General features: G+C 38.6%; 1 protein-coding gene across 1 annotated transcript in view; it reads left to right on the forward strand.

Annotated features, from left to right (window-relative positions):
* Window positions 1–445: 445 nt before the first annotated feature.
* LOC104948564 (FRAS1-related extracellular matrix protein 1-like) overlaps window positions 446–16,987 on the forward strand; it is an 18,996-nt gene continuing 2,454 nt past the window's right edge. Inside the window, exons 1-20 of the mRNA XM_010774765.1 lie at window positions 446–645; window positions 1,968–2,153; window positions 2,559–2,755; window positions 2,830–3,040; window positions 4,343–4,487; window positions 5,084–5,225; window positions 6,509–6,704; window positions 7,609–7,873; window positions 9,202–9,619; window positions 11,980–12,181; window positions 12,555–12,699; window positions 12,781–12,910; window positions 13,001–13,073; window positions 13,962–14,111; window positions 14,331–14,539; window positions 14,653–14,700; window positions 15,067–15,249; window positions 15,622–15,747; window positions 16,195–16,307; window positions 16,478–16,563. Of these exons, the coding sequence (XP_010773067.1) occupies window positions 546–645; window positions 1,968–2,153; window positions 2,559–2,755; window positions 2,830–3,040; window positions 4,343–4,487; window positions 5,084–5,225; window positions 6,509–6,704; window positions 7,609–7,873; window positions 9,202–9,619; window positions 11,980–12,181; window positions 12,555–12,699; window positions 12,781–12,910; window positions 13,001–13,073; window positions 13,962–14,111; window positions 14,331–14,539; window positions 14,653–14,700; window positions 15,067–15,249; window positions 15,622–15,747; window positions 16,195–16,307; window positions 16,478–16,563 (3,325 nt within the window). The 5' untranslated portion in view covers window positions 446–545. The remainder of the gene's footprint in view (window positions 646–1,967; window positions 2,154–2,558; window positions 2,756–2,829; window positions 3,041–4,342; window positions 4,488–5,083; window positions 5,226–6,508; window positions 6,705–7,608; window positions 7,874–9,201; window positions 9,620–11,979; window positions 12,182–12,554; window positions 12,700–12,780; window positions 12,911–13,000; window positions 13,074–13,961; window positions 14,112–14,330; window positions 14,540–14,652; window positions 14,701–15,066; window positions 15,250–15,621; window positions 15,748–16,194; window positions 16,308–16,477; window positions 16,564–16,987) is intronic.

The raw sequence follows: 16,987 nt of genomic DNA on the forward strand, positions 1-16,987 counted from the left end.
TAATCGTCCTTAATTACTTTTACTTAAGTACCATTCTCCATGCAGTACTTTTACATGAAATCGAGTATTTTTACAGTAAGCTGATATGGAGGAGAAAGTTTGCTATTATATTATTTAACTATCTTTATAGGGTGAAGTCATTTTTGTGTTGTATTCTTGGTATAAAGTACACAGAGGAAACATCAGTTTAAATGCTGAAATGTTTTTTAAACTGCTGGTAATTTTTCATTATGCTGAACAGGAGCTTATCTTTTTTTCGTTCTTCTTCAGTATCATTTCAATTTACTGTATGATTGAGGTCATTTTCAGCATTCATAGCTGGACAATCATTTTTGAAAGAGCATGTGGAGACAAATACAGTAAATATAAATGTACATGTATAACCCCATACAGAACAATAGGTACTGTCTCTAAATGTTCTTGATGTGATTGTTGTTTCAGGACTGGAGATTGGACTCACTCCTCGGCATGACACCATCACCTTTGTTGTTTCTGACGGAGAAACAGAGACCTCTCATCCATGTTGCGCCGCAAAACCCCCCCCCATGACCAGAGACTTGCCTCAGCTGCGACCCAGTCTGCCTGTTTACGATCTCAAGGTCACCGTGTTTCCAGTCGACAGCCAAACACCTTCTCTGGCAACAGGTGGGCCTTTTCCAGTGGTGGAAGATACTCAGGTTTTTTACCTCTACATTTGAAGTACTCTGTTAAGTAAAAGTCCTGCATTCAACATCTAACTTAAGTAAAGTACAAAAGTATCTGCTTAAAGAACTCCTTATGTGTAATTGCTGATTTCAGAATCGTATATAATGTATATTGAGTCACTGGGTTATTATTGTGATCATTGCTGTGTTCCTATCACAGCTATTAAATGTCAAGCAAATTGGATTTACTTTATATACTGCTGCTGGATATCTTAACCTATCATTATGTCAATGTTCATTTAATAAATTATTTAAAATATGTATAAGCTAATGATCTTAAAGTTGTCAAATTAAAGTAGTGGAATACAAAGTGCAAAATTAGCTTGTAAAATGTAATGTAGTGGAAGTATAAAGTAGCAAAAACTGAGAATACCTAGGTAATGTCAAAGTACCTCGAAATTGTATTTAAGTACTGTGCTTGAGTAAATGTACTTTGTGACTATCCACCACTGGCTATTTCTAAATCAGTGAAATGGGTAAATATGTTATTAAGCAAGTTGTTTTGAAACTATACCATGAATATTTGTTAACAGCTGTTTATTTAATTGAACAAACATTTGGTGTGACATACTGTACAGTATGTGAACCTACTACAGCAAAATGTCTAAAAGTCAGCCGTTTCATTGTGGCATACTATGTTGTTTTGTGAAAAAAGTAGGCGAGCCATCATGTTAGCAGTGGATAAAATGACTAGCTTGTAAAGGGGGACTTGAGGTTTTGATTCCTCTTTTAGCTCCATGTTTTGGCAACAAATCCCAATATCCCTTAAACATGGGCAAGGACCAAAACAAAGCTTAAATATATTTGAATATTAGACTTCAATTCTGCAGTCAAATCTTTGTTCACATGTTAATTGGCCTAGTTTAGTCATTTTAATTGCATTAAACCGAATTGAAACACACACAAAATATAATTTTAGACCAGAATTTTAAGGCACAATTCACTATTGTAAAGGAGGAATTACTTGGCCTTAAATGCATTGATAGAAACATTATTTGAAGCTTCAAATAATTGTAGTTGGCCTACCACCAATACACAAGTATTATGCTTAGATGGCCAATCATTTAATGTAGACTCCAGGCAGTGTGCTGGGATAAAATCTATTACAGCACATCAGCGCCCTACACAGAGCCCAGTAAGCTGACTTTACAATAAAGGCAGCCAGAATTATTTTCAAACCAGTCGTCATAATGCTAATGTGGCCCCCGATGAAATTGATTTGGAAACCCCTGTTTTAGCATGATTTGTCCTTTTTGTTTACAGGAGACATCTTTTCTGTAGATGAGGGGGGGTCTGCCCCTATCACTGCTTCTCATCTGAAGGCCTCTGACGTGGACACTGTTCTGGACCAACTGGTGCTCAGTCTGATTTCCCCCCCCCAGTTTGGCTACATTGAAAATGTCCTGCCTAGTCCTGGCTTTGAGAAAAGCAACACAGGCATAAGCATAGGTAAGCATTATCATACATTCAATGATCCTCAAATAGGTGAAACACATTGAATATAACATGTTTTTCACACACGCACAAGCACACATCCAGCACCAGACACTTTTTTTTACGCTGCTATGAACAGTTATTTGCACTACAGAACTACTGAACTTATTGTATATATATTTGTGCTATTGTCATATATTCATCCAATTAGAAGTCACCCATATCCGTTCCAATTTAGTGTGTTGACTGCTATTTATATATATTTACTGTTGTGCCTTCTTTTTCAATTGTATACCTCTTAATCTGTGTATATGTATATATCTGTACATATCTGTATATATCTGTATGTATATATATATAGAGAGAAGTTGACTCTGACTTGACTTTTTTTTGACTAAGTTCTGACTTCCTTCTCCCCAGCTTCCTTTTCCTACCAAGATATCCTGGACGGCCATATTAACTACGTCCAGTCCAGGCATCAGAGGATGGAGCCCACAGCCGACCAGTTCCTGCTCTGTATATCAGACGGAAAACACAGCTCTGCCCACGTCCCCTTCTACATCATCATCAACCCCACCAACGATGAGATCCCACAGTTTGTGGCTCGGAACATCACAGTAAGTTACACAAGACAAATCACATCTGTTCCCAGCATGTGGTCCAGTGTTTGATTATGTCCTTCTCTGTTGAGGTACGAGAAGGAGAAATGAAGCAGTTGGACATGTCAGTTCTACATGCGTTGGATCTGGACGTTCCTCAGGACATTCTGCTCTTCAGTGTGGTCAAACCCCCCCACCACGGCAGCATCATCACCCTCAGCAGTGAGAGGAAGATCTACAAGAGACAAGAGGCCGCTCATCAGTCCCCTGTGGTCGACTTCTCAATGACAGATCTCTCTAATGGTACTTTTCACATGTCAGTTATATTGCCTATAGTCTCACCTATAAGACTCAAATGAACATTGAAATTAAAATGCTATGAGTTACAAATTGTTTCAATTTGAATGTGGTCTAGGTTTAAGCTACATTTAGTAAATGTTGTATTTTTTTGTAAAGGTTGTGTAACTTTGCATTCCTTTTACAGCTTTAGTTACTTTTTATTTAGGTTATAAATACAAATCAACACACATTACTATATATTATTATAGGTAAAGCTATCCAGTAGTGTATAAAGTGGGGTTTATTGGAAATAATTCAAATAAGGCCCACTTTTACCAAGTGCAACATTACAGTGATGAACACATTTTTATTTTATGTAGCCTTTATTTATACAGGTGTAAAATCTCACCTGTTGCTTCTTCCACGTCTGACTTTGGGTTACAAATAATTTCAGTGTATTTGTGGTCTAAATGTAAGTAATAAATACTAATGCTGGATACTTGTCTTGTGGTTGTGGGAAAAGAAAGCATTTTAGTTCCTAATTGGAAACCTCAGCTCTCAGACATTTAAGGGACAACATGTTTCTGACTTACATGTAGTGCCATGTATCACTCTAGTTTGTTTTGGTGTGAGTTTCCAAGTGTTGGGGATAGTGTCCATAGCTATGCCTGCCTTATTTGAAATATAATTGAACTAGACAGGACTTGTCTTGCGATGTGTGCCAAACAATAAATAAATAAAAAACACATTTTCTTTTTCCAAAAATCATAACCCAGCTATTCACAAAAATTCACAGAACTTGTAGTGAGCCGTTTCATTTAGGAACTACTGTATTACTACTTAGCGTACATGTACACATGGATCGCTTGGGACAGCATATATTGAAAACATTAAAGGGGTCCTCTTTGGCTTTGCTGTCATGTTAGCTCATGAGGCTCTGGAGGGCTATGAACTAGGATCAGATTTTTTGGAAAAATAAAACAAAACTTTTTTTTTTATAAGCCTTGTGCAGCTTAAAGATGAGGGCAAAATAATAATTTGTGATGAATAACAATTTATACAAGTTCCTGGAATCTGGTGTCACCACCAAGATAATAAATGTGCCTTTGATTTGTTTTTTATCACATCAACCATTCTCCACTTATTTACGATTCATAGCATGCTATAATGGCAGGAAATAAATCAGTCAGAATTCCTTCACACAGAGGGGACATTCACATACAATTAATTAAATGAAACAAAGCTTGTAGGATAATACTATAATTTAACTCTAAATATAGCATATTTCTAAAAGACAAATACATCTGTTGTATCATTTGCATGCAGGTATGGATCTGATGTACATGCACGACGACTCAGAGAACATGGAGGATAGTTTCACCCTCCAGCTGACGGATGGCAGGCACCAGCTCCAGAGGCGAGTGGTGGTGATGGTGCTGCCGCTCAACGACGAGGAGCCTCGCGTCGTCCGGTCAGAATCACTGCACTTTCTGTTTATTAATCACCAATATTAACCGGTGGTGCACATTTACTAAGTAAATATACTAGTACTAAACTTAAGTAAATTTGATATGATCTGTACTTTACTTGATTATTTCCCTTTTATGCTACTTGATACCCAGCTACAATTTGTAGGCAAATATTGTACTTTGTACTTACTACTTTAACATGACATCATTAGTTACTTTGCCCGTTTATATTATTTATTAACAATATAAATCAACTAATGAATTATGATGTACTATTAGGGGTTAGGTTGCCAGGAGAATAATAAGTCACAAAACTAGCTCCATATTTATTAGCTGCAGGGAAGAAAAAAAAATTTTGCATTACTAATTATAATCCAGTGACATAATAAACATTATTAAGAAAAGGGCCTATTTGCATAATAGTACTTTTACTTTTAGCACTTTAACTATACTTTGGTTCTAATACTTTTGCACATATATTTTACTTGTAACAGAATATTTCTACATTGTATTACAAATACTTTTACTTAAGTAAGAATCTGAGTCCTTCTCCCAGCACTGATATTAACTGAAAATCATCCCATCGTGTGTCCTTCAGGAACAACGGCCTGGAGGTGGAGCCAGGAGAGAGCCGGCTCATCTCCAGTGCCACTCTGTTAGCTCAGGACGAGGACACGCCTCCTTCTGAGGTCCTGTACATGCTGGAAAATGTTCCCACCCAGGGACTGCTTCAGCTGAAGGTTGGTGCATTGCTGTCCAACTGAAGTCATGGAAACACTGTAACATGTACATTTCAGCACCCTTGGTGCCATTGTTCCACATTGACACTTATTCTGAAGGCTAACGCGTTAATCTTAAATGTGAGAAAAAAATTGAATTTACACCAGTTCTAAAGCAAAATTACAAAAATATATTTTAGCTTTATTAGAGATGATCTTTTCCACCCACTGCAACCGACTATACTAGCTGGTGAGTAATAGAGTAGCATCATTTGTTTTGGTTATAGTCAGAATTAGGGCTATCGCGATATTAGAATTACACAACTAACATTTTGTTACAATGTTATTGTGATAACCAAACACAACCTATTGAGTGTAAGAAGCTGGAGAAAGACTATGAAGCAATAACTACTGACATTTTAGAAGCACTGGATTATTTATGATATTATCATGTGTATAATTGTATCATAAATTGTTAAAAATCTGTTAAAGAGCTAAAGATTTTTTTTTTTTTTTTAAAACATTATTATTATTATGTTATTTTTTATCATTTGTATAACATTATTTATCTCTATTCAATATAAATATAAGACACAACAACTTTTTAGCATAATGGGTACTTTTACTTTTGATACTCTAAGTCAGGGATGGGCAACTGGTGGGGGCCACATAATTTATGTACTGGCCACCAGGGGGCCGCAGATTCACTTGGAACACACACACACACACACAAATTCCATGTATTGTATGTAATTATTAACTTGGTTTTTAGAATATTAAACTTGTTTCGCCAAATTCAGATGATAAATACAACTTTGAAGCTTGTAACGGCATAATTACAAGCGGTAACTTAATGTCACAGCAGGCATAACAACAGCCGGTGTTTCTTGTGAGTGTTTCCCCGGGAAACAAACACAATACACACAAACGCGTCACAGATTATTTCGCTGACGAACAGCAGCCAAATACCGCAACATTTATTAATTACGTTGTTTATAAATCAATCAGAGGGCCGCAAAAAGAGGATGCGCCCCCTGTGCCGCTATTTGCCCATTCCTGCTCTAATTACATTGTTAAGTATTGTTACTTGTAGTGCAATATTTTGGGTCTGGCATTGGTATTTTTACATTTTTATTCAGTTGGACACAGAATGTTTGCACAGGGAATTATCTACTTCAGACTTCTAAGTTATGTTTGTGTCATAGTTTCCCAAGAGAGGTTTCAGTATTTATTCAATTTAGTCGGGATTCCTCTAGACAATGCTGCTCTGTAGTGACCCTGGAAGGTGTTTGCTCCTGCCTCAGGAAGGTGAGGACTGGAAGACCCTGACGGCGGTGAGGAACTGCAGCCAGGAGATGGTGGACATGAACCTCCTGCGCTACATGCACACCGGCCTGCACGGCGCTCACACACAGGACTTCTTTGTCTTCTACTTGTTGGATGGGAAGAATCAATCACCCCTACAGCACTTCCACATCTCTGTCAAAGATCTGGAGAAAGGTACAGGAATTCACCCTTACATTCTTCATTAGACATACGTTGCGGTCAAACTATCAACTATCAATAATCTGTTCCTAACCACTTTTCCTTAACCTCTATGAGGAACGTCACGGGGTTAAGGTAAGATGATAGGGGAATTCATCTGGATTTAGGAAAAGAGACTGCGGTGCTTTGAGAATCCAACTGTACTGATACTATCTGACGTATTTATGATGCGCCGGCCAGAGGATGTTATTAATGTGCGTCTGCTGTGGGGAAACTACAGTTTTCCATTTTTAAATAAATGCAATGTTATGCAATATATGTATTACTTGTTAGGCTTTCACATCTATCACTGTGTGTATCACCATTCAAACACATTTAAAAAAGTTGAACAAACCCCACACAGCTCAGTAAACACTGGAATGTTGACTTTATTTGATCATTTCAGTAAAAGAGTAACGCTCTATTTTACCTTTTGATTATTATAGTGTTGAACGTTCAAAACACAGCACTTTGTCAAGTTACGGCATAAGTTGTAAAAGCACCTTAACTTTCATGATATACGTTTCTCTGTTGTTTCCGTGAACGGCCGAATGTTTTGTTACGGTAAAAGTTGCTGCAAGTATTGTGGGGCAGCATTTTCTTCTTTCCTTTCGTAAAGGAGAGTTCAGTGTTTCCTAAGCTAAAGGATATTCTAAAGGAGACGCCTTTCCTATCGTCTAGAGAATCCGAACAGCTATTATCATGGCAGACACTTGGTCATTTCACTCCGTTAGGAACCCTGCTATGCTAAAGATTGACAATTCGAATGCAACCATAGCTTCAAGCTGCCAGGCCACATCATGTTTCCATGTTCCAAGTTGTCAATTAAAACTGATGGGGTTCCAGTCGTAACATTATAAAACTCCACCTTCATTTCCAGGAAATATTGCCATGTTTGTGAAGCCTTTGAAGGTCAGCCGTGGCGATCGAGTGGTTCTCACCACAGACGTGCTGTTAGCCACAGACGGCACAGAGAAGCCAGAGGAGCTTCTGTTCATCATCACCCACCCTCCTGCTCACGGACACATGGAGTACATCAAACATCCGGGACTGGCCATCTCCACCTTCAGCCAGATGGATGTAGCAGCCAACCTTGTGGCTTACGTGCATGACAACCGAGCAACCACCCCCAGAGAGAGCTTTCAGTGAGTCTGAAAGACATACAAGATTATGAACTCACAATATTGTTCCCTCATTTAACATAGTTTTGATGTTATTTGGGCTTGAGCATTCCCATTTATTATTCAGAATTGGATGGATTGGTGGATAGTAACAAAGTACATTTACTCAAGTACAGTAGTAGTTTTTAATTTACCTGTGTTTTCTCACTTTATGCTGCTTTATACTTCTACCCCCCTACATTTTGGAGGCCAATACTTTACTTTGTACTCCACTACATTTATTTGACAGCTTTTGTTACTAGTTATTTTTTAGATTTAGGTTGTTAGCTTATACAAAATATAAATACATTATTAAATAAACATTGACATATTATTATATATTCAGCAGCAAATGTCATGTAATTCAAATTAGCTCTACATATACCAGCTGTGATAGAAACACTTCAAAATCACAATAGTAACCCAGTGAATCAATCTATATATGATTCTGAAATGGCCATTATGAATAAAGACGGGTAATTTTACTTTTGGTACTTTAAGTATATTTTAATGTTGATACTTTTGTTATTTTACTTCAGTAAGATTTTAAATGCAGGAATTTTACTATTTTAATTTTAGCAGTAATGCTACTGTGCAGCAGTAGCACCAATAAATATTTCACTTTGCACCACTGCTTGCATATAATACTTTATTTTCGACTGTGTCCTACAATAAACCCTTAAAATAATTATAAGTATGTAGAAGTTGGATTTATTACCAACTCCCAATAATTGGGAAGAGCCCCTGACAATTATGTACTTTCAATCATCAAAAATGAAAAGTTAAAATAGAAAGTTGAGTGAAATGGAAAGAGACATAACCATTTAATCCTAAGTAAATCAAGTAGTTTATCATCATTCTTCACTGAATATATCACCAGACAAGATCATCAGGGGCCCAATTTCAAAGCTTCCTTGTTAAAGAGTTGCTCCAGGTTCTAGGAACATTCCTGGAATGTTGGTCTTTTCTAAGAATTGAAGACTAAATCCTGGTAAAGGTCAAAGTTACTCACAGAGCATCTTAGCCTTTAGTAGAGCTCCTAAGGTGAACAACTCAAACTGTCTTTTAATCTGCAGTAATCATGTAATCAATGCTGTGGATGTACATGTCATACTTTCATGACAAAAATCTGAAATAAAAATAAAATAATATGCTAAATAATTAGCAGCACATTGATTCCAAGATTTTTTTAAGTATTGCACTAGCTATAAGACAGACATAACTGTTTAGTAAAGAGTATTGATACCCTATTCAAAGCTTTCCTGTGAGAACATTCCTTACTGTGATCACATTTAACGGCACATGTTTGGCAGGTTCGTTGTGAGTAACGGTAGAACCAGCCGGAATGGAAGCTTTGAGATGTTGGTGGAGATGGTGGATCGCATCCTACCCTCTCTGTCCTCAAACAAAGGCCTCTCAGCTCCACAAGGCTCCTCCATGATCCTGGGTCCAGACTGCCTGATCCTGTCCGACCCCGACACTCCCCCGCGTGCCCTGACCTTTGAACTGGTTCAGGCTCCACAGTACGGCAGGCTGCTTCTAGCTGGTTCCACGCTGACTGCAGGTTCAAACTTCACCCAGAGGGACATCCAGGAGCTGGAGGTGACCTATAAACACGACGGGGGGCCATCCCAGATCGACCGCTTCGCCTTCACTGCCTCTGACACCACCAGGCGGGGCTTCCTGCTGGAGGGGAGGCTACACACTGAACCTGTGTTCTTCACTATTCAGGTAATAATAATAATTTCAATTTCTATAGCGCCTTTCACAAAACCCAAGGACGCTTTACAATGGGAAGTGACAAAACAAAACAAAAAAGGGTAATAATAATCATACAGATACATAGGCTATGGAACATGTACCCAGGTCATTTACTTAAGTATAAGTACCGATACTACAGTGTAAGAATACTGAGTTACAAGTAAAAGTCCTGCATTCCAAATCGAAATTAAAGTGGACCTATCATGCTATATTTGAAATATATATTGTAGGGCCATACCTATACAAAACATGTCTGTGAAGTTTTTTTTTCAAAATACCAAACAGATCACCCATTATAGCCATGCCTCATACTGCTCATACCCCTCTTTTGAAGCCCTGTTAGAGAAACGCGGACCTTGGGTCCTTAGCTTGAATAAAAAGAAAGAAGAGGAGGCGGAGCTAATGCCTGATCAGAATTCTACCGGAGATAAAGTTAAATTCTGCTGTGATAAAACGCTATCCTGTTTAAACCACATCAAGGATTATTTCTGGAACAGTATGGTGCTCAAATGCTTTTTCTCTGGCAGGTTTATCACGAAGTGAGTTCTTTTTTTATTTCCTGCTTTTTAAACACATGTGCTCTTCAGTACAGGTTAGCTCTGAGTGTTAGCGAGGCTTGCTAATGTAAAAAAAGACGAGATTACGTCCAAAACACGTCAGCCATTGTTTCTGATAGCAACTTTCTGTGGGTCCGTCATTTGACATCAGTTCGGATGGAATCTGTATCCGCTCGTTGTACACCCGTTTTAAAAGATTTACGGAGGAAAAGAGAGAGGGTTTTATGTTCTGGCGCTGCGTGAGTTCCCCGACGCACTCGGGACACATATTTATGCATAAAAGACATCACAAAGTGTATTTCGCATCATAGGTCCCCTTTGAGCAAAAGTAAAACAAGTATTAGCATTAAAATATACCTTTTAAGTACCAAAAGTAAAAGTAATCCTTATGCAGAATGGTCCATTTAAGCACCATATCTTATTATTGTATTATAATTATTGATGCATTCATATATTCATCACTTCATTGTTGCACTACCCTATAACAATACTGTATATGATGATGTATTTATTGATTTACATTGTGTCTTAATAAGCTAAATCTGCAAAGTAACTGGTAAATAAATCTGTAGAATAAATGAAGTGGAGTAAGAGTACATTGTTTGTTGGAGTAAAGTGTAAGAAATACCAAAATAGGCTAAATGTGTGACGTAAAGGTGAAGTGGGTCTGTTAACCTGTACAAGGTTACATTAATGTTCTTTCTAGGACTATAAAGTCATGTGTCACAGAAGTGTTCGCCAGCTTTCTTTTTACATTATACTTATATGCAGTGTTCGAATTACCCATTTGCTTTCGGGGGAGCCCTATTTATTTATTTTTTTGGCAATCATATAGGCAGACCTGAAAGATGTATATGTTTCCTGCATTAGGTCAATATTGATTGCCAATAGGCCTACCTTGTTTGGTAGGACATATTTTTTTCTCGATCGCTTTTTCGTGTGCCTGGCTCTTAGTGCTTAGAAATCTTTTTCCGCAGGTTATTCTGTTGATCACAGCTGACTTTTCCCTGAATCAATTCTTGTGAAAGGTCCACAAAGGTGGATTTTTTTGCGAGCGGCAGGGAGATCAATATACTTTTTGTCTCTTTGCAAATCTCACATCCACATTTTTTATTGTTTTTGAAAAGCCATGGATAACTTTCATTCCACTCACTCCATCTTTTCTGTGTCCAGTTAAAAGGCAGGTCATGGGCAACGTCAGGTTCGCTAGTGCAGGTTGCATCGGCGGCTGTGGCCGTTGTTGAAGCCTCTTCAGGCTCCACATCGGCAGGCCTCTCCCTCGGTGTGGAGCTGTCAAACTCGACCCTAACGCCGCTTACAGCCGGCCAACTAAGAGTTGTTCCGTTCACGTTGTCATTTTTAGACTCCTTCGCTTCTTTGCTTGTGAATCCAAAAGCTGCGGGGCTTGGCTGTTTTCGTTTTGCCATATTTTTTATTACAAAGCCAGAGTTAAAAAAAATATCAGTATGAAAATATCAAATACCGCGCCAGCTTCGCCTGCCGTAACCATAGCAACATAAGAAGCATAAAGAATGCAGCGCCGCCATGTACAGATGGCAACACCCAGAAATATTCACAAATATAAAACAAATATTCAGAAACTGACAATGACAATTATGCACTGTATCAGTGTGCAATTAAAAAAACAAACATCGTTCAATTTGTGTTTTCGTATAGATTATGCTACATAATTTTAGGTCCAAACTTCTCTATTTTCTATGCTGTTTATGTTAACCAATCTTTATTTCATCGACAAACCATATATCATTTCAGATCAAGCCTTTGGACAATACCTATCCTGAGGTTGTGAAGCTGATCCCTCTTTGGAAAGCAGAGCCTCTTGGCGACGGACGACACGGGATCTTTGTGTCGTCTCGTGAGCTGAAGGCCCAGGACAGAGACAGCAGAGACGACGAGCTGATAGTCAGCATCGTGCGCCAGCCGTACTTTGGATACCTAGAAAACATGACTACAGGTCAGGAATCAGAATACAAATCAGAATACCTTTATTTGTCCCACAGAGGGGACATTTACATTGTAACAGCAAGAAAAGAGCCAAAGACAGCTTAATATTAATTAAGAAGCATGTATAAACTATTAAAGATACAAGTAGAAACAATTTACGATTTACAAAATACCAGTAACAGTTGTGAGATAGGAGCAAGGTGATAGTATTAAAGGTAGAAGTATATATTGCACAGTTATTGACCGATTTATTACTCAAGTTGAGTTGTCTAACTAAGGGAAAGGAGCCAATAATAAATATTATATTTATGAAGCCAAATATACCTTATTTCCACGTCTTAGCTTAGAATGAAAAACACATATATTTGTTTGTGCTCTTGAAGGTGGTTTTGTACCACATCGCTTCTCTCAGACGGAGCTGAGTAAAAGGACGATCGCCTACATCATCAACCCCCACAGGGAGTCCCTTACAGACAGCCTGGAGTTCACAGTGTCCGATCCTCTAGGGAACACTGGGCCCCCTCACATGTAAGAAATACATTGGGACATTGATTCTTACTCAGAGCTTGAGTTCACAGTTGATTGTTTGGTCTTGACATTGCCTTGCAGACTGAAGTTCAGCTGGTCCACGGTGGAGCTGTCTCAGCCTGAGTACTCTGTCAGTGAGGAGCACAGAACTCTTTCGCTGGACATCATCCGAAAAGGAAACCTGGCAGAGTCTTCATATATCACTGTCAAGGTCTGAAAGCCACTGCTCTTAACTTCCTAATGCTTGTCCTCTTCTTACAGACTTTAAGAGAGCTTTCTGTGTCATGTTTCTTTATCGTAGGTGGAGGAAGTGAGTGCAACAGCTGGAACAGATTTCCTCATAAGCCCCTCTTCCCTCATTCAGTTTGATCCAGGTTTGTCCTCATTTATTATATTTATTATTTATGCATAAAGTAATTTGACTTAACATGGTTAGTTCTTCTAGCCATCCTTTAGAAAGCCCTCTGTGGCCTCGGACTAGCACTCACTAGTCTAAGAAATGTAACTTCATGATGTCATCAGGGTTATTCAGGGCTTGGAGATGACAACATTTCAACAAAAAGCCTTTGTTTCCACCAAGGGGCGTTGATCTCGAAATATGTCAGAAATTCTCCGGCAGGGTATAGCTAAAGATACTACAGATGTGCATTGTGGGAAGTGTAGGATCCAGTGTTATAGTGCTTGACCCACACTAGCAACTTGATCAGTTACAATGGAAATAATGCAGCTTTAATCAATGGTAATGTTTTTGTAACAACAGATGGTCATACTCTATAAGGGAGGAGATGATATGTCATATTGATCTTTATATGATACCATAGAGAGCCAGATAGCAATACACTCCTCATATCCATCCATGGTAAACCGAAGGAGAATGGTTAGATTTCATTCCTAGAACCGAAGGAGAATGGTTGGATTTCATTCCTAGACATGTGTGTTTTGTTTTTAAATGCTGACTGTAGCGTTATGACGACATTGTACACAAAGCTCTTTTTGCCTCTTAAGATCACTTCTGATCACAACATTTGAGAAGTAAGCTAAAAAAGCAGGTCACATTTGTAGTACTAGAGTACTAGATGTGGATGAAAAAGCCCAAATAAGCAAAAATGTGTGTAAAAATGTAAGACTGTTACTTCTACAAATAAAACTATAATTCATGTCAGTTATTCAAAGTCTTCTTCAAAATATAAGCTTTACAACAGGCACGGTAAATGAGAAATTAATCAGCTTTAGTAAAACGTGTGATGTTTCTGTCTCTGTAGGAGTATCAAAGAGGAGCTGGCAAACTGAGATTATCCAGGACCACCTGGAGGAGGCGGTGGAGATATTTGAAGTGCTGCTGGTGTCCCCTGAAGGCTCGGTGATCGGCAGCATCAACAAGGCTCAGGTCCAAATCAGAGACTCGGGAAGAAGTAAATATACCTAATTTTCAAGATTTTATAAGATACTTTTCGACATTCCATTAATTGATATTATCAATTTGTAAATGCTTTCTTACCAAACAAACATTCTAGATTACATATTTTAATGAATTCATCTATTTTTCATGTCCTGTATAACATAACTACTTAGAGAGTTTAGGATTTCCTAAAGACACTTACAAAACTCTGTCAAAACTTAAAACGCAACAGGACAGACCTGGCTGAACCAGGATCCAAAGGCTCCTGTTCTGGTAGGAAAAGAGATTGGATCAGACACCTACCCCCAGCATGGATCCATTCATCTGGAGAAACTGCCCCTGGGAACAGAATCAATCATCTGGGGCCGTGGAGACAGTTTATCCAGGCCTGCTGCAGATCGGCCAAGGAAGAAACTCAAAGTTCTGGACAATCCAAAATCTGTAAGCCCCTGTTCTTAAAGATCAGAACTATATGTAACTGTATCAAGTAGACATTTCACTTTTTGTTGCAGCACAATTTTTCCAGCTTAAAACTGTTACTGTTTCATTTTCAGATTACCCCATCGTCAGTGTTCCACAACGGGACAGACACTGTTTACACGGTATGCAGCAGCAGATCATCATAACAGACAGTATAAGTCAGAAGAGTCTTAAAGATACCATACACTGCTAATTTTCAGGTTCTGGCAGCACCTCTTTTCACCCTCTGTCTGAAACCAGAGCCCAGTCTGCTCTGTTTGGTTAGCTGGCCGGCTCTGTTGTGATTGGTCAATTGCTAAGAGAGCTAAGAGCACTAGCCAATAGAAGAGCAATTGTTACTTAGTGATGTCCCTATGTTATTAAAGTAAATAAAGGAATCGAATGGAGGTGTTTCAGGCAGGGGGGCATGCACAAAATCCAATAGAACAGACTACAAGAAAGATAAAAATGATAGGGCTTCTTTATTCCTGCTGTCTCTTTTATTACAGTATCATGGCATCATGCAAATGCAAGTAGAGGACGACACCACCCCGTCAAGGAAGGGAAGAAAGGCAAACATCCGTGTGGTTAGCAGAGGAGCACAGCAGCAGGGGCCAGCTGTGTTTACTAAGTCCAAATCAGATCCTAAAACAAAGATCTCTAAACCTCAAAAAACAGCAGCTGAAGGACCAGTGAGTACAAAGTTAGTCTTCTTCTACCTCTTGGGTAATGTGTCATTTTAAATCAGCAATTGCCTTGAAGCCACATGGAGTTGCTTAATCCTAAAATTGCCGTTTGTTTCACTGCATTCCTTTGGTTTGATATTGTGTTCATGGCTGCTTATTTCTGTTCTAGTATTTGAAAGAAAGGGATTTTTTTCCCCTCAGCAACGAGTATTGAATGACTTTTATAGATGTAGGGATATGCTCTATAATGACCTTAACTCGTTTGATACTTTCTATGTCCTACTCAGCACTTCCACAGTTTTAGGATTGATGATTGTGGTAAAACATATTGCAAAGCAGAACTAAACATATGTTCCTGTACTTTTGTACCGCTCACAGGCTGATAACTCTGTACCCAAGCCCTGTGTACCAGAACTGATTGGAGTCCTGTATTTAAACCAGACTACCAATCAGCTGTTTCACTGCAACGGTATCTCCTGGAAACCCTGGGCACCAAATGATCAGGTAATAAAACTCCACAACGAAGAAACACACTTTAATGCACTAGCTTCTTTGTATCTCTGGTGAGAAGATGTCTGACCGTGACAATATTTTCAAATCTTACAATTGTGTTCTACTTATGTTCCTTATATAAAGTTGCAAAGTTTGATCACAATGAAAGTATTTCTTGAACCTTTTGGAAATAGAGAAGTATATCATTCAGTGTTGTCAGCATAGCGATGAAAATCAAAAAAGAATTCTCCAAATGAATGATGTTAATGTCTGAAAACTAGTGGATCTATGATAGAACCCTGTGGATCTCCGTTTTCCATATGAAATGTTTGTAAATAATATTTGTGAATCATTTGACAATTTTGCTTGAAAGATGTTGATGGACCGCTAAAATTATTTCCTAAGTGAATTAAATGTTTATCTACAAATGACAACATATTTGCCCCTTTCACACAGAAGATGAGTGGTCAGAAGTGTCCTCAGGGCTGGACCTTTCACAGTGGCCACTGCTACAGCCTCAGCACTGAGCACAAGGTCACATGGAGCGCAGCCAACAGGGCCTGCAGGGAGAGGTATGATCAGTGTACTAATGGAAAACAAACAGGGAAAATGAGGCCTAGAGTGTGCATATACATGCTTCTGATAAGTTGTCTGTCACACATAAAAACGATATCATTTGAATTCTATGCACTATCCTTAAGTTTAGAATACACAACTCTCCCACTTGTATTTTTTATTACAGATATAAAAGCACTCTAGCAAGCGTTCTCTCTAAATTGGACATGGACTGGCTTTGGGACTTTGGAGGAAGGAAACCATTTTGGATTGGTGGGTATCTTTCGATCACTTGATGCTACACTAGAGCTGGGCGATATATCAATAATATATATTTAAGCAATAGCTCACGACAGGCCGTGGTATATAGGGGGTTGTCGACCCTCCGCTTCGCGTCGGGCCGAACCACGCCCCTTAGCTGTGATATAATGAGCATATATCACGGCCTGAAGTGAGCTATTGCTTTTATAAAACGGTTACCAGGTGTGGCAATATGAAAGAAAAATACACACTCTAATTTAAATAGTTTTTATTAGTAAATAATGATGTTCAAAATAAAATAGTCCCTCCGTTGCCTTCTGCACAAAACATAGTGCAAGGTGGTTGCTATGCAACAACACTAACAGCAAGCGAACATATTAGACAGAGAGCGTTGATCCATTATTTGGCTGTTTATTTACATTAATGTGTATGTTGC

The sequence above is a fragment of the Notothenia coriiceps genome, unplaced genomic scaffold (genome assembly GCF_000735185.1).
Source record: "Notothenia coriiceps isolate Sejong01 unplaced genomic scaffold, NC01 NC01_scaffold00014579, whole genome shotgun sequence".
Classification (NCBI taxonomy): Eukaryota; Metazoa; Chordata; class Actinopteri; order Perciformes; family Nototheniidae; genus Notothenia; species Notothenia coriiceps.